A 23,284-nucleotide genomic window follows, 5' to 3' on the forward strand; every position below is an offset into this window, starting at 1 on the left:
AGATGAATTTTGTGACGCAGATTGCCGTGACTTGGTACAACCACGGACTCAACAACTATCAAACTGGTATGGAAAATAGCAAAATATCAAAAGGTCGTAGTTTGCGTTTCGTAGCTTTTTTTAGATATTTGGGCAGGTCGGTATAGAAACCATTGACATTATGTTGCCCTCTTGATGTATAGTTGGTTACATCCTGTGTCATCTTGGGTATCTTTATCCATCTCAAATTATGTTGCGAGTATAAAGTAGTCGATCCTACGCTTCACCGCTGTAACACAAATGGATTATTGGGCGATTGGATATTTCTATTGCTATAACACAGTAATCATTATACTCAAGTTGTTATTGATCTGTTCAAATAGTCGAAGCTGAATCTAACGGTGATTTAATTTCACTTGGTAATGACATGATCAATGGCCTAGTTATCAGGAGTATACCCGAGACCCGGATGCTCTTATATCAGATCAATCTTTGTAAAATTCTAAAATTCTACCTATAATTGCGGCACGTCAACTTTCCTACAGCTTTTACGATGTCTTGATGCATTTGTACTCTCGCATGGTGTCTACAACTTAATATTTTTAACAAATTATGCCAAGTGCAGCAACAATTTTATTCAAATATCTAAAAATCTTATTTTTTCGTGCCAGGCGTGAATTCACAATAGTAAATCACATTTTTACGATGCGTGTGGAATGTCAGTCTACAAGGTCCCGTCAAATAAGGCCTACTTGGAAATACATTAAATTCTCCTATTATTGGTGCTGCGGCCCGCGTACCATCAAAAAGTAGGAAATTGGCTCGCGAGCACATTTGAGTTTGAGACCTATGCTATATACTATGCATAACATGTTTGTAGGCATGACACTGAGCAAGCGGCGTAATTGGTTACGCGGTTGTTCGCTCGGAGCTTAATTGTAGCACGTTCGAAGCGTCGGATAATTCTGGGCTCCTCCTCGCCTGTCTCGCTGTTGATAAGGCACGTGTAAATGGAGGGATTGACACGGAGCGTAGGAATATAGACATGAATACCATCGGATAGTATAATCTGATACATATATACCTGCTAGTATGCAAGCAAGAAAATGGGTGAATGATAGGTCGTGTCAACAGTTTTGACTCAAGACCCTCCTATCTGTTCATTAAATCAGATTTAGTCTTGCGTATCGCATAGTAAATCGTGTGTCTTAAGCGCATGGACTACATCTACTCCTACGTTATACGTAAGCGCCACACCTGTTAGGTTATAGCTCTACCAAAAGATTACATATTTTGCCGATTTATTACCAACCTCGGCGCCATGTTCCCTGGAATTCAAAGCTTATTATGAAAACGGCAGCAAACCCCGCGGTAGTTGCTCCGACTAGTAAACAATACATAGCAACTGCCCGTTTCCCATGACTCCAGCGTGATTGTTCTGCTGACTTCTCTGGCCGATTATCGCCGTCTAAATGAAACGGCATTTGTTTTATTGATAGGTGTCGGAGAATAGCTATTAATGTGACTTTTTGTACATCCATTCTCACCGTTTGCAGTTGCCCGGTCGCGATATGTCTTACGATCCTCTATGTTCGCATACTCATTACAATATTTAACGGACTGCATCTCTCTACACTGATCCTAGGCTGCTGCCGTCAACGGGAATATGAGAGTCCGTGAGTTTCCGATGATATTTGGTATTGGTTGTATCAGTACTTTACGATGGTATTACTATTCTACAGTTATTCATAGTGTGAAGCAAAGGGCATCCGTCGGAGGCATTGAGACAGCGACTGTCAAAAGATATTTTCATGATAGCGATTAGTGATGGTACGAACACCTGAATGGTTCTGGTTCGTGTGAACGCGAACCATTTTGAAAGATTCTGTGTGAACGCGAACGTGAACACTGAACAGTGAGCGCGAACGTAAGACGCCACGAGACGTCATGTTGCTAATTCCAACCGTACACTTAGGCGGCATTATACGACAAGGCTGAAGCGGGGCCCGGCTGAAGTGAAAGCTGACTTTCTAAGCATCCCTTTTGTATCATCAACTGGATCAAATGCTTTATTAAATACATAAAATCATTATTTTCCGTCGCTTTGGCAAAACTTTGGACGAGGACTTGCAAAAGAATATATGCTTGCGCCTTAACAGTCTATAATAGCAGAGGTATCAAACTCAACTTGCGCGGGCCGGATTCAAACCTTTAGATCGCTTGCGGGCTGGTCTAGTCAAATGATATCAAACCGTTGCCTCTGAATCGATACCCTTGTTTTTCACGTGGATACTTTACTATCAATCCTATATACATAACCGTATGTTACATTATCTTACGGATCATAGAGGGGCTCTATATTCTGGCAAGATCTTTCCTCACAGGCAACGTTTTATCGCAAAAATAGGGTGGTTGGCCTATTGAATATAGTTATAACTCCCTGAAACAGTGGCGCTAACTACGATATAAGTTGGCATATGTGTATGCTCCCTTTGGTTTAGTCGTAATGTAGCGTTATCCCTGCGCATGCGCTGTGAGGTATACAAAGAATTATACTGAAAACGCCGATGCTGGGGTCATTATAACTGAGTCACCGTTATGGTTCACTCCAGACACGGGATCTTTCGATATATTGTCCAATGTCCATGCAACCTGGTCATCCGACAGTCGACGAGCATGTCCATATTCAAGCCGAAATACACGCAATTACTACTAATTGAATATTAGTCCATCCTCAACATTACCGGACCACGACTGACCTATCGATCTCGTCTTCCATGACATGCCACCCCCTTTCTTGCTACTTGCCTTTTTCTATACTATCTTCTTTACTTTTCATTCAGTGTGCATGCCTCCTCTTTACATCGCCTAGGCCAAGGTGGGTGTCTGATTCAATAGACTGCTCCAAGTCGCTTCGACACTTTCCTATATATTCATTGTATCGCATTTTGTGGTGTATTGTACCGATAAAATTGCTAATAAACCAATGATGATGATGATGAACCTGCAATAACGGTTTCGCGTTGGCGTTTTCGCCTTGCGTTTGTCTGGCGGGCCAGATGCAGTCAGCTGGTCGAATGATTGACCCTGGTCTATAGTGTAGGCTAGACTGCCGGACAATGTATTGCTAACACGTCAGACTATTGCCACATCGATATTGATCAGGGTGAAATATCGGTTTCTATACATGTTACAGATATTACAGAAGAATTAAGTGTTACAGTGGCAAGCACCCCAATTGGGTGGGTTTGGTTTTTATGACGCGATAAACATATGAAATCAGGATAGACCCCGTACGCCTGATATATTATTCACATTAGTAAACGATGCATTCTTTATATCAAATCCGTTGATGTCAATCATTGATATATGATAAATTTTTTTTGCGTTGTTGCTCACAACAGAAAGTCACTAAATAATCATACACGGATAGCTGAAAATTTACAGCAAACTTTTCTAACAAAGCAAACGAAATTTTCGAAAGGGGCAAGGTGCATGCTCGTTTACATGCTGCCATCGCCATGCAGAGAGTGGTCCGAAGCAAAGATGTTATAACGACGTGAAAGGTTTCATAGCGTAATAAACACATATCAACCTCCAGACTTCAGAAGTTCACACACCGAACGTGAACCTCTCATTCACACCAACCCTAATAGCGGTCGATGCATTCAACATAGTGAGAGTCAACATAGTGAACGTCATGATTGCGATTCATTCAAAATATTTTTAGGGTTGTCATAACTGGGGTATGGATTCATCTCATTTCGTGGCGCTTGCTCTAGTTTGACTGACTCGCTGTTATGACACTTTTTGTTTGGACATTTGGTAAATCCACCGTCATATGCACGAGAGACTGCGGATCGAGTCTCGGCAGTAGCACGTTTTGAAGACTTATCTATAGTTCTCCTGCTATGGTTCGCTGTTCTTACGGAAAGACCCAACCGGGATTTGTCATGATAAAATACTGTCGCTAGTTGATTGTCTAAAACGGTCAAGGTGCATAGCACATGTAGCATATAGCATATCTAATACAGCTGGCTATAGATAAGTGGCTGATGTTTTAGGAAATGAATATCGAAACCTCACATCAATCGTAGGAAGTTGTTTCGAATACAGAGGCGGCTGTAAAGCTTGATATATGTCGCTGATATTAACGAATATCATTTGTGTATGGGTATTACTCATTTTTTCACTGATATACACGAATCATAAACACACATTGTTCGCGGTGATTGAATCAACGACCTGTACTGCAACCGCAACACGTTAGTAATGTGGCTCTGCGTTCAAATCACGGATATACTGTCCAGGTCATTGTAACGCACTGTGACCAAGCATGAATACTGAACAGCCAGAGCCCTAGTAGGGCTCGCGCAATAATATGAAGGGGGTCGGCAGCTCGTCAGTGCATCGGGATCAAGAGACGTTGCGCCATTAAATGATGTATGCAAAAACTATATGAGACAGTGACGCAGATAAATCATCCATGGGGATTGTATATAGTGGAATCACTTGGTACTTGTCTAAAATCAAGTATGCTGAACAAAATCGTATTCTGTTATTCATTGCTTCCTGTTCTACGCGCTAATATTCAACTTCAACCTGATGCAGTGATGGGAGTGATGATCATTCGGTTCACTGAAATTTCCGGCCCAACCGCGGACATCGCAGTTATTGGATTTGTTTCGGTGAAATCGACCGATTAGCAGGTTTGTAATGACTCGAGTCACGATTTTTTTATGACTCGACTCGACTCGAGTCAATATTTGGATTGACTCGACTTGTACTCGAGTCATTACGCATGACTCGACCCAAGTCATTGACTCGGCTTATTTTATATGACTTGAAGATGAAGAAATTTGCGAATCGTAATGGCTAGATCAACGCATCCGACGAATTCTGCCGACATCGCTATTTATCACCACTGCTTTCGTTGCACTTGTCTGATATCAGATATGCCACAGTAAAAACAACAGAAAATGATACATAGTAGCAATAATGCATTGTACAAAATCGTCCAGTGATGAAGAGGTAATAGATCCTCCGCAATTAAAGTACTCAAGACTTTTCAATTATACAAGCAAACAATTGAAGCAAAGTTCAATTAGAGCCAATGAAATGACTCAGATGGTCAAGAGACTGATAAGCTCATGTGTAGATTTGAAGGCGATGATTCTTTGCATTTTTGGGTGACTAGAAAGAATGAGTATTCAATGCTCTTCAGTGTGGTTCAAAAATGCTTGTCAATTCCTGCATCTAGTGCACTAGCGGAACGTGTATTCAGCAGATGTGGATTCATTCTACGGCCATGCCGCTTTAACATATCTGAGGATCTCCTTTCCACATTAGTATTTTTTAGGTGTAGGCTAACTCATTGATTTGATCTGCTGTCTGTGAAAACACACAATGCCCCTCGTCCATTTGACGTTTTGTTAGGTATGTGCATTGTGCACGTGAGTATAATAATGAATGGCTAATGTTGTGTGATGTTTGTACAATATGGCTGTTCTAAAATAACTTCTTTTTTATTTTACTGGGTGGTTACTTGATAAAATTGTTCTGTTGCATAAAAGGAACACTGAATCTGGCTTAATTTGAAAAAAAGTGGAATCCATGATGTGAGAGGAGAATATTTTGGATTTGAAAATAAATGGAGTATTTTAGTGAGAAATTATTTCATATAATATAATTACATAGTAGTAAGCCGACTATTTTTTCATATCCAAAACATTCTACTCTAATAACTTCACTTTTTCTAGTTGGAATTGAGTCAAATTTGCTATGAATCATATTTTTACACAATGTTACAATATCATGAGATAGCCGGTAAAATTCTAAAATCTCTATTTGTAATTAGTCTAAAATTTTCTTTCATAGCATTGCTTTCTACTGGTTGGAATTGAGCCAAATTTTATTTTTTAGGCAATCTAGCAATTTGAAGAAGTAGCCGGAAAATTTGAAAAAATGTTTTTGAACAGCCCCATTGTACAATTATTTATCCAATGCTGTAACTGCGATGTAGTCTGTAATGCAATTGGGAAAACCTTTAGTATAATCAAAAGGTATCTGTTCTGTTGTTCACTGCACAATGCACATAGTTGCATGCACGCTTTTACAGCATGCTGGCCTGTTGTAAATACCTCTACATAAACATGCATCTATTGATTCTCTATCAACTAGTATCTTGACGTGAATTTGTTGGTTCTCTATCAGGTAGTATGTAGACGTGAATTCGTTGGTTCTCTATCAGCTATTCGTGAGCTATCGTCGATGTGCTCATAATAAAAACTGAATGCTTGTATTGGTGATGTATCAGACTGACAAGAGAGATATTTGATTTTAAGTTCTAAGATTAGTAAAGTTATATTTAGCATCGGTAAATGAGGCCAGGACCTGTCCGTTATCTGCCTAAATAAACACGCGCCAAGACTCTGATAGGGACAAAATGAGCATGTTTCGCAAACAAGGAATTCGATATCACCCAAGCAGGATTGAAAATATGAGTTGAACATGACTTCAATACTGTGACTTGGACTCGACTCGAGTCATAACACCATGACTCGGACTTGACCCTTTAAACGGTGACTTGGACTCGGACTCGAGTCTGTAATGAATTGAAAATGACTCGACTCGACTCGAGTCGAAACCACAAAAGTATGATTGACTCGTGACTCGGAACCATGTGACTTGGTTACAACCCTGCCGATTAGGCGGCGGAAATTGGTGTTTCCTGCCCCAATCGCAGGCGTCAAACGATAAATGATTTTGCGGCAATTGATAGGTTAATGATGTTGATATTATTATTATTATATCTTTCTATTGTCAGCTGGGGATTGATAATTTTACGGAGAGGAGCCCACGCTCGGTAAATCCGTTTTTTTTAAACCAATCTTTTTTTTGTGGTATTCATGGTGTTTGTCGACGACTATGGTCATTTACACCAGACCAATTTTCTTCATTTTTATTCTGTAGCTGCCGACTTGTAGCACGACCCCCTTCTAGGCTTTCATAACACAGCGCTTACACGGATGTTATGGCTAGGAGTAGGCTAGATAAACCTCCAACCATAATTTTGGAGTCGACCTCGGTCGGACTCGAACCCGCAACACATTTTGGTGTGGCAGCTGTGGATTATATACCTAGGGTTGTGTTTAAAACAAACAAAAAAACACAATTCAAAACAAACATGTTTTTGTCTAAGCTATGACGTCACGCATATTCAATTGTGAAGTCATAGTGGATTGATATTCACAATTGAAATTATCGGGTAAGTATGGCTCCTTTGACGGAAAGGGCTTCCAGCCCCTGTCATATCCGGATCAAAAATATCCAACCAGGACTACATCGTTATGCAGCATTTTACGGCGCCAGTCATCATCATCAGAACATTCTTTCCGTACCAATGATCCATATCTATACTATAGCTGTTGAACTGACTATTTCGAGGGTTCCAACCATCAGATATCGTATACGTTGACTATATCTGGTGGTTATCGTCGTCCGTGGGCACATAAAACATGTTTTTGGAAAGTATTTACACAATTATGGCCTAATTGTACAAATTGAAGAAAAAAAACAGTGTTTTTTTTTAAACGGGCCTTTGTTTAAAGCACTGTTTTAATCATTTTGTAAAGAAAGTGTTGTAAACAACATTTGTTTCAAATGCAACTCTAATTATACCCCATACGCTGTCTCACCACTACGACACATCACTTTTATTCGAAGAACGTATCACGTTCCATGCCTTCGTAGAACCGCATACATGTAGGCCTAAAAGACAATACATTGTCTGTTGCAAGAACGACTGCATCGTCGGGGTTACGAATCATGGTCGATTCCACTGTCTACCGTCAGAGCTTCGGCAACAATAAACATAGCCCACATGATTCAGTAGACTTCCATCCGTCCTCACACCCCAAGTCGCAAAACCGTGAAGGATGCCATGCGTTTTACATGTTCGTCCTGGTGAAAGATAATACACTGATTATAAATAAAAGCATATGCATAGGGAAAAGGTGCGGGTGCGTGGCTATGCCCGATGCGCGATGCACCATAAGACATCATTTCCACATATATCATATGCCGACGTATATCACTATTTTTGCTCATTCGAAATTCTAATAACATGTAGCCTACGTATAGGGTTGAAATTTTCAACTCCAAATACTATAGTTTGATCAAATGTTTTATACATCGACGCTTCTAATTTCTCGCTGATCCGAAGCCTGTAAAATAGGACTATTCGCTTCGATACCACACATACATGATACCGTAACGGTTAGGGTTGGTCAACTACTACCGATGGTTTATCAGCTGGTGTCGACCCGAACATGGGGTGAAGGAATTTCGCGCCAAAATAGTATTACCAGCGGAATCTCCAATCTGTATCCACTCGTTATGCCGATCTCTAACCGCGATCCATTTGTCGCCCTTGATGGACCCCAGAACCGGTTGGCTAGATTTGCATACCTCCGATGAATAACACAGTTTTCTGCCTTGTCGCTCGCAATGTTGCACAGACATATCGTATGTGGCTGCTTTCCCGATATACTGGTATCTTATCGCTGTAAAACGCGTGTTATGTTTTCAAGTAATTTAGTGTATTCACGAAACAAATCGGGTGACTGGATAGCTAAGGGAGTCTATCTCGTGCAATATGCTATAAAATCACAATCAGTATTCAGTATGCCTACACCAGGATGGCTTATCACGACGATTACGTGTCCGTTTTCTGAAACAGCGTTAGGGCAATATTTTTATTTTTATCAACAGTATTAGAAAATAACGCCATTTACGCGATTAAACTTTATGCGTCTTTGTGCAGAATACTAGACTTCATCAATATGCTTCATTACTATGATGTATTTGTTCACTAATGATTTAGCCGAATTAATTGTAGGACGTAGGTAGCGTACCTATTATCGCCCACCCACGGAGCAATGAACGACTATAATTGTCGCCCTTCGCATTGTTAATCGACATGGCCAACTTAGAATCCAAGTAATACCTGTTGCTTTATCTTTCTAGTTGGATTGCTTCTACTTATGTATTTGTCGAGTGTAAGATATAGGAAAGTTTCATAACAGAAATTCTTCGCGTAATTCAAATTCAAAGAAGATCAAGTTCCGGCGTAGTCATACTGTCTCTTGGGATTCAGCTCATTCAAACATCGCAATCGCAAATGTGCTTACATGCAGAATTCGTGTCAACAAATACTGCTTTATCATTTGCTTCAATAATGAAAATACTGGCAGGCAGCGGCAGGGCTTTGTTGTGATCCTTTATAAAGAAATTTCACTTTCATTTAAAATGTTCATTTCTCTGAATCTCGCCAGGGAATAATATCAATGTGACGAATGGTTGCAAGGGAGAGATCAAGAGAATTCTGCCTATTTGCAAGTGTCGGAAAAACCTGCGTTATTGCGTTTGTTTTTGTGGCCAGTTGGTCTACTGCGCGTCTTAAAAATATTCCATTCGACTTCAATCAAACAGTAGTTGGCCACCCCTGCTTTACATCGTTTCGAACGGCGGATGCATTTTCATTTTGCGATGCTATATAGCTACCGCCGCCTAGTTCAGTGGTTAAAGTACTGGACCCGCAATATGCAAGCCAGGTTTAAAAGGGCATCGGCGACTGTCTACCATCCACACCGCCGAGCAAAACCCATTCCAGTGCCGGTATCGAGCGAGGTATATTACGAAGGATTGCCGCAAGAAAGACATCCGCCCGGTGTGAAGCTTCAATCAAATTAAAATCAGGATCACTGACTCGCAATGGCAACCCCAATAGCCAACACGGAAAATCGAAGGCAAGGAAGAAGTTGGGATATTCTTTCGCCACTTCACCATACATAGGTATATACTTACGGGGTACTACTCTTTCCGTTGTCGCGCTGGGTTTGCAGCAGTAAACATATCCCTTATGCGTTGAGGATGCACTCGATATTCCCCAATTTGGCGGCTCTCCGTGTCGGATACAAGAGGCGACTAATATGAATGCAGAAGTTATCACACCTTTTCATATTTATCATCAAGAAAAAGCATATTTATATAGGTTACAATGGGGATAAGACATGATACATTAATGAAATATTCCAAGAGTGTCGAGGCGTTCCTTCTGGCGACAGAAAAACGGTTGTCGCAGCTTTACGATCGTAGATTCTCAATTTTGAATATCTTTAGCTGAGTTGAATACGTTTGCCATCGTTGAATATACTGGAAACACCTACATTTTGAGTTATATACGTACCATATATATACTCACCGTGAAAATCGCCAATCTCAGCCCATTGATTGTGGCCGTCCAGGACCGCCACCCAGTGGTCGCCAGGGATTATGTCATCAATATACTGTCTCCCAGCATTATTTTGTGGGCAGATTTGATCGAATGTGCAAAGAGTCCGATCGAAACGTTCACAAAACGTTTTACTGGTGTGCCACGTCAACGTAGAAACGTAGTAATATAGCCTCGGCCCTTTAAAGAGTTTCCTAATGTAACAATTCTTCTTAATAACTAGCAGTTAGGCCATAATGTGTACTATTATTTGTATGTTCCTGGCTATATCATGGTCGAGGCTTCCACGTTAGACGTGGGTGAGCCAGGAGTTGTTCTACCATCGGATCAGGCCCGGAGTTCGGCATAGATTTGTTGTATAGGACTATGATACTTCTGTGCGTGGCGTTAAAACTGATGTAAATAATCGTCAGAGGAAATCCAAATGAATTATCATGGTTACATCTAGTTTGAGGTGACAAGCACACTAATTTGGTGTAAAATGAACAGACGAACAATAGTTTTCTATCTTTCGTATCATTGGTATCGATACCTGTATATATTTGGTTATATGTTAGACGAGTCTGCCCCCATACCTTTTCTTCCCATTTCAAGATCTTCCTTCAGCTCAGTTATGTTTACGCCAAGTCCAGGTTCTCCTTTGCTGCCAGCCGGACCTTTCACTCCCTAAATACAGGACTGTTACGACCGGGTTAAACTCTAAAATACTGAGATTATATATAGAGAGCCGGTCGATTTAGTTGTGTCCACGTCATTGTGGGGCACAATGGCATTACGTTAGCATCTTAATGAGTAAATAACTAATACGTACCAAAATTTTAATTTTACAGGACTTTTAAACTGCTGCTTATGAATCTCGATTGGCGCTTAAGAGAAGTGACCGAAGCACAGGTAATACCCCTTACCCGTTTTCCTGGACGACCTCGAGGCCCTTGTGCAAGATCTTGCCATTGAGCGCGACCTCCATCACAGTCAGCAAGCACACGGCAGTCTTTAATTGAAATATCGATCAGGGAAGCATACACCCCGATGCTGGCTAGCCAAATGAAATTCATACTCATGCCCACTGACAAATTTCCACGGGATCAATGAATTCCACTGAATTGAATTCGAATGAATTTACGGAATCCCTGATCTCGAACCGAATTTTTCTATGGCGTCCTCTCGTATCGCCAATGTATCAGCACATCAGTTCAGTTTCGAATAGGGCATCGATGTCTGAAAACTTATGATTAAAAATTGCTGTAGGCCAGCGGCGGCTAACCTGTGACCCGCGACACGGTTTTGAGTGGCCCGCGAGGTAATTTTCTAAATTAGTTATAATTACCAAAATTAGATTGTCCATATTTGAATTATGAACTTGCAAGGTCAAATCAAAAATTTGATTGATATGGCCACAACACATGTTGATGATTTAAATGTCAGTTCCGACGCGTTGGCAGATCCATTGGCCAGTCACATTTTGGAACATATTTTTACATTGCAATTAAGTATAATATTTTGCGGGAGGTTTATCTAGAGTAAATATATTTTTCTTCACGCTTCGCGCAATACGTTGTCACTCAATTTCTTTTAATATTGGTGCGCCCTCATGAAAATGAAATAAAAAGACTTAATTTACCAGATTGAGTGTAGCTTCACTCGGAATTACGAGAGAAAGTGTCGTCCAACATGAGATCTTTCGTTTGCGCTCGCAGAAAGACCTTCGACGATTAATCCCACACACAAAAGGATATATATTATACGCATGTTGACCGAAGCTCTCGATATCGCTATGTCCACGCGCCGATTAGCCCTGTCATTGTATATGCAGCAGACCCGCAATATACTCAAGTAGCAGTATTATTGACATTACACATTTATAAAATTTGAAATAAATTCGCGCCTCGCGCGGTTAATGGCTTGCGCAATGGTTCGTCAGCTACAATTCGTGTCGTGGCAGTATATAGCTTCAAAAAGCGATAAGCGCCACTGTGTTCTACAAATAATTATGATAATAATGATACTGTGGCCCTTTGGCCGACAAGGTTGGCAGCCCCTGCTGTTGGCCGACCGATTGGTCATAACAAGCTTGGCGTTACATTTATAGATAATATGGATAAGACCATCATGCCTATATTTTATCCTTGTTCCTCCAGTTTCCTTAAGTTGTCAAATGTAAGCCCTAAATCACGCTATTCTATTCGGTATATACTTCTGTCTGAGAGGTTCGGTTTTAATGACTTTGCTGATTTGCACCGTTGATTTGCCCAGTCGTCTATTCCTCTCTGTGATAGCGTGACAGCAAACACAAGCTGTCGACTAGACAATAGACATATTTACGGCCTAAATTTTAGGCTAGAGGATTAAAGTTTAAGCAATCGCTAACAGAAAATGCCAATAAATGTATAAAGAACAGCATTTAGAACAGTCCGATGTGATCTGACCAGAAACAGCGGACACTTCCGCTCTAACTTGCGCTACGTTTTATAGCATAGGTATATAGGTCTGTTATAGCTAAGGTTGAATTTAAAACAAAAGGTTGCATAAAACAGTTTGTTTAAAAACATGTTTTAAACAGCGTTTTAAACATAGGTCTTCAAAAAAAAGAAATTGTGTTTTTTTAAAAGTTGTATAATTATGCCATAATTGTGTAAATAATTTCCAAAAACATTTTGTATGAGCCTGCGGACGTTTACCATGCGATATAGCCGACGTCTACGGAAACATCAAAATAGTCGGTTCAACAGCTATAGTACGTACATATTTCATCGAAGGAGCTATATTTACCCTATATGTTCAATTGGCAATGTCAATTCACTATGACGTCACAATTGAATATTCCGGACGTCATGACATAAAAAAATAATGAAAAACATGTTTTAAACAAGGTTCCTATGGTTTAAATTGATTTTTGTTTTAAATGCAACCCTTATTATAGCAACATCAAACTTCGTGGAATAAACAGAGATAACGTCTTAAAAAACGGCTTCTAGCGTTGGTTTATGCCACGCAGTGATTAAATATTTTTCTCACTTCTATCTGCATAAATAATTCTTCTGTGCGCCCCAGTATAGCTGCTAAACACACCAAGAAATCTATTGGAGGAATCTCGACGGTATGAATTCGGTCGTTTCTACTTCATCGATGTATAGCCTTTGCCTCAGCGCTCATCAGGATAATAAGCCTCATGGTACATAATAAATACGAATTAGATATGTATCGCCTGAGTGACAATTCTATTTTGCAGGTGCACTGTATGCAGCGTTGCCGCCAGCGGAGAAATATTCTGTGCGCTGCACTGCACGTGGTGAAGGGATAATTTTGAACAGTGTGCGGTCGGTGATGCCTGTTTCGAATTTAGCTTAGTCTGATACGCTTGAGCTGAGGTTAAGTAGCCCTAAGTGGGATTTTAGTTCAGCTATTTTCGAATTTTATGTATATTATATATATATATATATATATAAACATGATTAAAAGTTTCTATTTTGCCTACTCCATCACGCCCAGTCGCTGATTTTCTGCTCAAACACGGAATTACCTACCAAAGTGAGTGGTAATAGAGATATAAACATGAACATAGCTTTACGGGCCGGTAGGACTTTGATGTTGTGACAATGACAACCACTGAAACGTGAGTGAAATTCTCGAAGAACGCGTTGGAAAATGAGGAAGTCAGCATGTTCTGATACATAATAATCGTTTTGAATACAATAGTATTTGTCCGAAACAGTCATCGTTATTCATCGTCGTTGAGATCCATCCGTTTTCTTGCAACAGTAGGCATATCCGACCGTGTCAATTAAACTGCCGTCATCTCTTGTCCCCCACGACGGACGTCCGAGTCCGTGCAAAACACCATTCGATTTACACGTGTTTCCTACAAGCAAAATACATTCGGAGCGACGCAAATACTTTAATTACTAATGTAGTCAAACAAACTATGGTGCGAAGTCGACTGAAATTATCTGCCTCATATTTGGCGTCGGGATGCTAATCATCGGAACGTCGCAAGGGAAAAGGCGTCTTTAATGGATTTTTGTTGTTGTATGTGGGGTTAATGGTGCTTGACTACTATGGTCTTGTGCATCAGACCACTTCGAAAATTATATATCCGCAAAAATTAGATCGGTCGGGTGACTAATGCAAATTCAATAACAGGATGAATTGTATACGGACTCGATAATAGGGCCCGTACTATAGAATGTAAACATGGAACGGCACGACCGAATTTGCAGCTTCGCTCCGCTCCGCTGCTGCTGGAGTGGGGAATTGTTTTGCGACTGTAGGATTTCTGGCAATCCAAAAGTTATCGTCCAGAGCGCAGAAATTACTGAATCTGGTCTTGATCGAAAGCTGCTGTTGCACCGATTCCGAAAATATAAATTTAAATAATGATCAAGCTCAAGTCTTTGACGAAAAATCACCCCCAACATCTGAAATGTGCATTGTTCAGAACAATCGGATAACCGCGACACAATGGCCATAACAATGACCCGTTGCGACTCTCCGATTGTTCGAACAATGCCGATATTTCAGACTTGGAGGGCTGATTATACGTGGATCAGTGCCTGATCATATTTTAATTGATATTTTCGGAATCGGTGCGACAGTAGCTTTCGATCAAGACCAGATTCAGAAAATTCTACGCTCTGGACCAAGGGTCGGCAACCTACGGCCCGCGGGCCGGATCCGGCCCGCCAAGCGAAATCGTCCGGCCCGCGACCAAGTAATTAGTTGCCACAAGAATACGGCCCGCCGTTTCGTAATGAGTTCCAATCTGCAGTGCAGCACTGCTTGGAAAGAATGCGGCATTGCTGCGATATAAGTATCCAACCTCGTATTAGTCTATTGTTACGTCATAAAACTGGTGCGAAAGCGGTTGACTAGTAGCCTATATCTTACTAAAAGTAGGAGATAGAGAATATCTGTAGAGTAGACTAGACCAGTGCTTATTAAGCGGGTGTATGGCGCAATCAAAGGTATACCATATTTTTTAAGGGTTTGCCACTCTCATAAGGTGCGACAATAAAGGTGCCATTCCTCCGCTTCAAAAACGCAATGACAAAATCTCAAAACTTTCCGTTTCATTATAGATAACTAGCCTCCGTATAGGTTGGTCATCTGCAGTTTAATTCACCAGAGGACATTGTACGCCAAGACAACCAAGCTGAATAGTGTTTTGGACACAGTGGCGAAAGCTGATTTTGGTCTCACAAACTTAATCACCGACAGATAGCCTACCCCATATATTGCTAGAAGCAGAGAATCAATATGGCGATGTTCTGTATATCTGCCATGTTCGCGCATTAAGTCGAGCAGCTATGCTTGCACGAGTGTATGAACTGATAAGCGAATTAGCAACTTTCCTTGAAAATACAAACATCGCCGACTCATAATCTTGTCATCGAAATGGGTATCTAAACTTGCTTTCGTAGTACCTTAAACGTCACATCTAAACAAATTGAATTTGCAACTTCATGGGGAAATAACTGAATACATGAGATGTTGAGGTGCATTCGAAACAAAACTGCGAATCTGGGAATTACAACAGTAAAAAGCAAATTATGCTCACTTTCCTATACTGGAGGAAAGTAAACCTAGTACCAGCACTATACATTTGCAACTGTGATAGAAAATTTAATTACTGATTTGCCACCTTATTTTCCGACATTCGTTCTATACAAAATAAATTCTGAGTATTGCTCAGTACTCCGTTTAATATGAACGCCAATAGCATTGCCTGAAAATTTCAAATGGGTCCTTTTGAAATGCGATGCAGTTGAATTGAATGACAAATTTCATAAAAAGAGCATATCGCTACACGAGTTTGACAAAGAGTCCGTTATTGAGATGGGTCTTTATCCCAGCTTGACCAACAATGCAAAAGAAATGGCATCGACTTTTGGTTGCGCGTACACATGTGAACAATAGTTTTCAACAATGAAATTAACGAAGAGCAAGCTAAGATCACGTATTCCAATGCCCATTTAGAATATCGTCTGATTCTTGCTTCATCTGACTTGTTACCAGAAGTTGAAAACCTTTCACAAAGCGAGCTGAGCCAAGTGTCACATTTATCCTGCGTTGTTGAAGTGTAAATACATGTGTTTTGCCCTTTTCGTGATTTGTATGATTGCGATTGCATCAATGTTGGGTACTATACCTACGTTAGCGTTAAATATAGTATTAAGAAAAATTCCGGCCCGCCAATAAGTTGTGCACTCGGAATTCGGCCCGTGACTAGCAAAAGGTTGCCGACCCCTGCTCTGGACGATAACTTTTGGATTGCCAGTAATCCTACTGTCGCATACGCAAAATAATTCTCCACTCCAGCCTCAGCGAAGCGGAACGAAGCTGCAAATTCGGTCGTTGCCGTTCCATGTTTACATTCCATAGCCGCACTGTCATGTCGACATGGTTTCGCCATCGGATACGATTAGGGCTGCATTTAAAACAAACGATTGTTCAAAACACTTTGTTTAAAAACATGTTATAAACGCCGGTGCCCATTAATGTCCTATTTAGGCATCAGAATGATTTTACTGATTTGTTACGGTACAACCCTCCATTATTTATATTTGCATCATCAGTCACTCTCGTTGCATCACGCAAACAAACATTACGGGTTATGGTCATTGCACTGCAAGATCGATGACGTATCAACAGATCATCTGTTACTTGTAAACCTGCCGGAACTCGTGAGTGGTGGTGAAACTGGGATAAACCAAAGATTTATCTCGCAAACACTAGATCAGCTCCCAGGACTTAACCAAAACAACTGTATCGGGCATAAGCATAAGCATAAGGATTCGAACACGATTGCGTCAAGAATATCAAATTAGTGGCACTAGAAATACAATTAAAACTCTGATAGTCCTGCCATCCAAGCTCACATAAGCATTGAGCCGATATTTCGGCAATGAAATGACATCTGAATGTCCAAATCGAAAATTATGGGCAGGGAAGTGGCGACATCCGCCTTTATGACTAAGCCACTAGCAGTGGTTCTCAACTGGTGGGGAATTAAATGGTTTCTGGTGGGGAATAGACGTATTTTTTATACACTATATACAGGATAGTTTACAGCTACACTACATATTTACGGATACACATGCGCGATTACCGTAACCAGTTAACTGCTCTGGAATGTATGAGTCGAAAATTATGAATCGAAAGTGTCCTCGGAGGACGCCTAAATGTCCTCCTTTTTGGGAATTTGCCATCGTTTTCTTTGAAAAAGATTCGATGAAAAATTCGACTCCGACTCGGCGAACATCATAGTTTCATAAAAAATCGGGAGCCGAATCAAAGGGATGACCTTTTTTTAGTCAATACAATACTATCGGTCGAAACATTTTCAAAATCACCAGTTTTCTTGAAGCTTTCAGAATTTGTGAAAAGTCTCCTCTTTTTAGGATCTCAAATATGGTAACCCTATTTTAAAGGGTATATAGGAGTTTTGGGTAGCGGAGAATGAAGACTTGGAATAAATCTGAAGTGGGGAATGAAGACAAAAAGGTTGGGTCCACTGCGCTATGCTATTTAGAAATTCTAAATTATGAGACATATCAGAAGTGCCGTTAGCCTGTTTGCTTACAAGTTACTGCAGACCGATTACCTCCAGAATTTCCGATTTGTAACCATTCATTGTGCCGATCCCGAACAGCGATCCACTTGTCGCCTTTCACCAATCCCAATACCGGAACGCTTGACTTGCAGGCTTCCGATGAATAGCATAGCCGCCTCCCTTGATTTGCGCAATGCGCTGCAGAGCTATCGTAGGTTGCGGTTTTGCCGATATACTGATATCGCACATCTGTTAGAAATGACATGCATAAATCAACTGGGGAATGTAAGCAGAGAGAAGGGTGATACGATCCACAAGTCTCAATCAAGAGAGGGCACGGAGAAAACTAACCGAAGACGAACATTTCACTTATCTTAGACTGAACGAATGCAATAATATTAGTGTCGTAGCCTTATGTAGGCGATAGGTACAACAACCCTCTCTCAGTGCAAGTAATATTAAAAATAATTACTTTTGAGTAACAATTTTAAACGTTTATAATTACTAAAAAGACGAGATTCCGGGATAACCTCATGGTCCATGACGCACGGATCAAAGTGTTGCATAACCAAAATCCTAACTGTTATCAGTTGAAGGCTTAGGCTTGCGCTACAGAAAGGACAATTTTTCAGTCCATCGGTACCGAGCCCCCCTACTTACACCAAACAAACATGATATTTTTAGTCTTAGATATGAGATAAATGCCTCAGTTCTCAGTCTATGAAATATTAAAATATTGAATTTTATACCCGAAGCTTCACTTTCGAGGCCCGCTACTTGATTACAGCAGTATACGTTTCTTTTATAAGGCTGCGCGTCGTGAGTTTATGCCCCAGCTCGGCTTCCCCCACGGTTGAGAGTGTGGAAGACAAGGATTTCCTATTCCGCAACAAAAAGTACATGCATTCGCTCCTGAGCTGCGGCATCGTTGTTACAGGCAGTATTGCTGCGTCACCATGCCAAACACCGTCACAATGCACAATTCGACGATAAGTTTAGGGGGTTCCAGGGCCACGTGCAAAGAAATACATGAATATTTTCGTATTTAGCACCGCGGCAACATTCGATTGATACCCGTTTAATCAAATTTAGCGCTTGGCAATTCAGTCTAAATATTGTCGAAATTTCCTTTGGCCAAATGGACAGAATGACGTAACCCAAACGCAGCGAGCCGTACGATTTCGCTGTGTCCACACCATTGCAGGTCACTATGCTGTAAAGTTCCCTGTTTCCCATCAATAATGTATGATGTACAGTCCTCTTGAATACACTCCGACCCAGTGGCGTAGCAGCCACTTGGCGGTTCTGGCTCTGCGCCAGGGGCGGCAGGCTCCAAGGGGGCGGCAAAATGAGGCTACACAACACAGTGTACACAGCCGGCTAAATGATGCGTAATTGGTACTCCTATAGCTGGCGTCCTGTGAGCTAAAATTTAATCAAACTTGTCTCAATCGAAAACTGGTATCACGCTAATTCCGAAAACACGAATTGATATGTTAACATGGTAATGGAACGATTCCGAAATAGCCGTCCACGTAGGCTTACCATACGTCCTCTTTTAAGAGGATTTGTCCTCTTTTTTTACTTTTTTGAAAGTGTCCTCGGAGGACGGCCTTTTGTCCTCTTTTTTGAAAATTTAGGTATTAGATTTAGAGCAAATTGCGAGTGATATGCCGTAAATTGGTACAGAAGTGACGCTCCGGAGGGTTATTCGGAGCGAAAAACGCTATATTGAGCTCCGAGCGGAAAGATGACCTTTTTTTAGTCAACCGGTCACAAAGTGAGAAAAATTCACCGGTTTTTGAGAATTCTACTCCAGTTTTGCAAGTCTCATATTTCTGAAAAAGTGTCCTCTTTTTAGATTTCCAAAATATGGTAAGGCTACGTCAAGGCCGCTAGTTAGTTAATGCAAAGCTACTTCATTCAACACCATATTGATGCATGCTCGTGTCTGGAACTTCATCTGGCCATTGGTGTTTCAATTGCGAGCTGTGCGAGGAGCTTCTCAAAGCTCAAATTGATTAAGTCTTATTTACGTTCTACCATGAATGATGATCAGATATCAGCTCTATCCATTCTGTCTATAGCAGTGGTTCTCAACCTTTTTGTCATCGCGGGCCCCTTTTGGACCGCCACATACCCCCACGGACCCCCTCAAGTTTTCGTTTAAAATTAGCCCAATTATCGTGCAACCGTCAACTGTCTCGTGCAAACACTGATTGTAGGCTAGTGATAAACAGCCAGAAAATGAATTTTAATCAAAATAACTGCACACTATATGTCGGAATTGGGTAGACTTTTAATAATTCGAAATGAACCATTTTAATGCCGTTATTCATAAAGTTTTAGTAATTATGAAGCGAAAACTGCCCCAGCATGCTTTTCCTAATTAAAAAAATGTAAATAAGATTATCACAATGACTTTACAAATTTAGAGGCTTCGCGGACCCCCGGTTGAGAACCACTGGTCTATAGAAAAAGACTACATTCAAAATCTTGAATTTGAGGATATTATCGCTGATTTCGCTTCGGCAAATCCCGAAAAGTTAGCTTTTGAGGCGGCTATTGATTTTCTATTTTCAAAATACATTCGTTCGCCATTTCTTGTCTTTAATATTTTTGGCCTTATTTCCGTTGAGACGGTGAGGCTGACCAGAGAGGAGCGGATTTGTAATTTCTATATCCTAATCCAATCCAAATCCGATGCTTCAAATCCTAATCCATATCCTAACCCAGAACTGTTGTATATTCAAGTTCATGTTCAATCCTAATCCGATTCCAACTCGGAAATTCAGAAAAAATGCTAATTTATGCAAGGGAAGAATTGGAAATTTCTCTTACACAACCAACGATTCTCTAGATTTAAGATAAGCATAGGGCTGCACCTCTCATGTTGATTGGCACCGAGTGTACCATAAGTACATTAATAACTGATCTGAATAAAGTTTGTCGCCATTCGCCACGTGACATATCAATCTCCCAGAAAATCGGTAAATCCAATCCAAATCCTAATGCGTTCAGAAAAAATATATAATATTAATCCAATCCAAATCCGACAAAATTTCACAAATCCTTTTTTTCAAATCCCAGTCCTAATCCATGCTCATCTCTTGCTGAGCGCGGCATATTATTTGTAATTACTTTTATTGACAAGATTGCTTGAACATGAATATATGTCGAAATTAGCTGCGGTCTACTTAGGGAGGCGGCATTTTAAGCGAGAGCCAGGGGCGGCAGCACATGCTGCTACGCCAGTGCTCCGACCCCATGGAATGCTGTGCTGTTATTTTCAACGCAGTGCAGACTGAGCATAATTTACTCGTATAAGACAAAAGAAATCGGAAATCCATCACCACTGGAATACGAGGCTCTTTTTTCGATTTTACGTTATTAAAGGTCGGAAAAGGGCGTTGTAGCGCAAAAATCGGTACATAACTTCACATGTACTAGAAACAATACATTAGCATTGATCACGGAAACATTTCGTTGTTATTGGACCAAAACTAATCCATACGCTTTATTAATTTTCTTTGTGGAAGTGAGTCATTTTAGTGTCATCTACACAGCAACGCGCCGGGAGGGAATTCCCCACGTTTTATCGGATTCATACAACACAATTATGGCATAATTTAACAACTTAATTTTTTTTTAGATGACTCTTGTTTAAAACACTTAAACAACCATTTGTTTTAAAAGCAACCCTATCCCAATATATTTTATATATACAAACAATTCTGATGCGAGGTCAAGAAATAACAACAGGAAGATGTAACATCGTTAATTTGAGCACAAAATTTTCGAAGACACCCACTCCATCGGCTCCACCGGTTACGTTAATCTGATCTCGTCGGCGGATGATGGATAAATATTTCACAGTAATACGTGAAACTATATTATCGAAGAAATTTATTCATGGAGTTGAGAAAATTGGGAACTAGAAATCGAATCCCAGTGAATTTTCCTCTCAGCAATACTCGCGATTTTGGTGCATATATAGTTAGCTTGCGGGCTCTCCGGGGTGCGACGTTTCCAGTTGTATGAATGTATGGCTGTATGCCATAATGCAATCGAAATATGGCCGTGAATAACAAAAAGGTGGAAAGTGAACACCCCTGGATTAGGCTTTCTACGGAATCGGGGGATTATGAGGTCAACGGTGTATGAGCTTTAAGTAAAGGCTAAAAGGGTGTACCACACGAAAAAGGTTGAAGAGCACTGATCTAGGATCTGCCTAAATCCTGCACATCTGGCCACATCAGAAAAAGTACCAATCCGGATTCGGTTCGATCGGCAAAGTTATGAATCCGGCTCTGTCCAAAAATTACAAAAAGAATCGGTGGATATCCAGTCCATGGACTATCCATGTCCGCTCTACAAGACATATTGTGAGATTAGGGGATTTTGCAGCTCCGTCAAGACAGACGTGTATTTTTACAGTGTAAACTTCCGTGAATATAACAATACTGACAGCAGATACTCTGAAGTGCATATTTATATGTATTGGAAATGTTGTGACAGGATCAGAACATTATGTCGATTTGCACTACATCAAGTATTAAGCAAGCAATTTCGTTTATTCATCCTTGGTCTTCATCCGTGTTCTTGCAACAATAGACATATCCAACCCATTTAATTGAACTCCCATCTTCTCTCAATCCCCACGATGGACTTCCGGGCAAACCTCCATGGATTTTGCATGTGCGTCCTGAATAAAACAAGTAAAGTAGGCTAGAACAATACTAAAAGATATATCATGAAGAATAAGAAGAAAAGTAATTTTCACAAGGTGGTAGCCGATTGACGAGGTCATGAGTCTGGAGAGAACTGCCATAAAAGCTGATAAAACTCGTGTTTAGGCAGGCCGATCAAAGTTCCAGCGAGTAGGCCTACGAATGCACAATGCACACTTGTACAGCGACTGGTTGAACAAAAATATAGTTTGTGCGAGAAGCTAGCAATGAAGTGAATGTTGCGATGCCTAATTCTGATTCCGTTACTTTGTGGGATTTCATGACAGATAGAAGGGACTTATATGCGTTATCAGCGAATTACCATTCATCAACATTGAATTGAAGCTACGCCCAAGACTGCACTGAAGCGGTATCATATCCTGTGTCTCACCCCTTAGCGTTTTTTGGATGGGTGTTTAAAAGTAATGCTGTCGAGTGTTCATTTATGAATAATTTGAAATAAGAAAGGGATTTATAAAAAAAAACATTACAATCCTGCAATTACACCATAACCACAGGCTGTATCCATTTCTACAGGCTTATAGGAGGCCACACATCCGCTCTTACCTTCTGTAAGAAACTCATATACCTATACGCAAATCGAGGATATGGTGAAAAGGATGAAGTGGTGCAGTCAGAGGGGGTCAAAGTAGTCAGCGTTCGTGCTCGAGTGGAAACGAAAGTGACGCCGTAAATTTCTACTCAAGTATCAGTCGAAGAAGAGATTTCCAA

General features: G+C 40.6%; 3 protein-coding genes across 5 annotated transcripts in view; all 3 read right to left on the reverse strand.

The window, feature by feature from the left end:
* Positions 1–1,797, reverse strand: part of LOC145454732 (uncharacterized) — a 34,557-nt gene extending 32,760 nt beyond the window's left edge. For both annotated transcript variants that reach the window (XM_080332725.1, XM_080332724.1), the window contains exons 1-2: positions 1,527–1,797; positions 1,292–1,447 (exon numbers count right to left, since the gene is read on the reverse strand). In XM_080332725.1, coding sequence (XP_080188851.1) covers positions 1,292–1,447; positions 1,527–1,605 — 235 coding nt within the window. In that variant the 5' untranslated portion in view covers positions 1,606–1,797. The remainder of the gene's footprint in view (positions 1–1,291; positions 1,448–1,526) is intronic.
* Positions 1–13,553, reverse strand: part of LOC145454729 (uncharacterized) — a 70,627-nt gene extending 57,074 nt beyond the window's left edge. Inside the window, exons 1-6 of one of the 2 annotated variants that reach the window (XM_080332721.1) lie at positions 11,179–12,821; positions 10,849–10,939; positions 10,244–10,453; positions 9,847–9,966; positions 8,346–8,543; positions 7,680–7,941 (exon numbers count right to left, since the gene is read on the reverse strand). In XM_080332721.1, coding sequence (XP_080188847.1) covers positions 7,805–7,941; positions 8,346–8,543; positions 9,847–9,966; positions 10,244–10,453; positions 10,849–10,939; positions 11,179–11,334 — 912 coding nt within the window. In that variant the 5' untranslated portion in view covers positions 11,335–12,821 and the 3' untranslated portion in view covers positions 7,680–7,804. Of the gene's footprint in view, positions 1–7,679; positions 7,942–8,345; positions 8,544–9,846; positions 9,967–10,243; positions 10,454–10,848; positions 10,940–11,178 lie in introns of those variants that run through there. The other variant, XM_080332722.1, reaches the window with a different exon arrangement.
* An 8,745-nt stretch (positions 13,554–22,298) lies between these two features.
* LOC145454734 (uncharacterized) overlaps positions 22,299–23,284 on the reverse strand; it is a 136,133-nt gene continuing 135,147 nt past the window's right edge. Inside the window, exon 7 of the mRNA XM_080332727.1 lies at positions 22,299–22,527. Coding sequence (XP_080188853.1) covers positions 22,400–22,527 — 128 coding nt within the window. The 3' untranslated portion in view covers positions 22,299–22,399. The remainder of the gene's footprint in view (positions 22,528–23,284) is intronic.

Source organism: Botryllus schlosseri, chromosome 13 (assembly GCF_051294905.1).
Source record: "Botryllus schlosseri isolate E-star chromosome 13, Bs_hap1, whole genome shotgun sequence".
In the NCBI taxonomy this organism is placed as follows: Eukaryota; Metazoa; Chordata; class Ascidiacea; order Stolidobranchia; family Styelidae; genus Botryllus; species Botryllus schlosseri.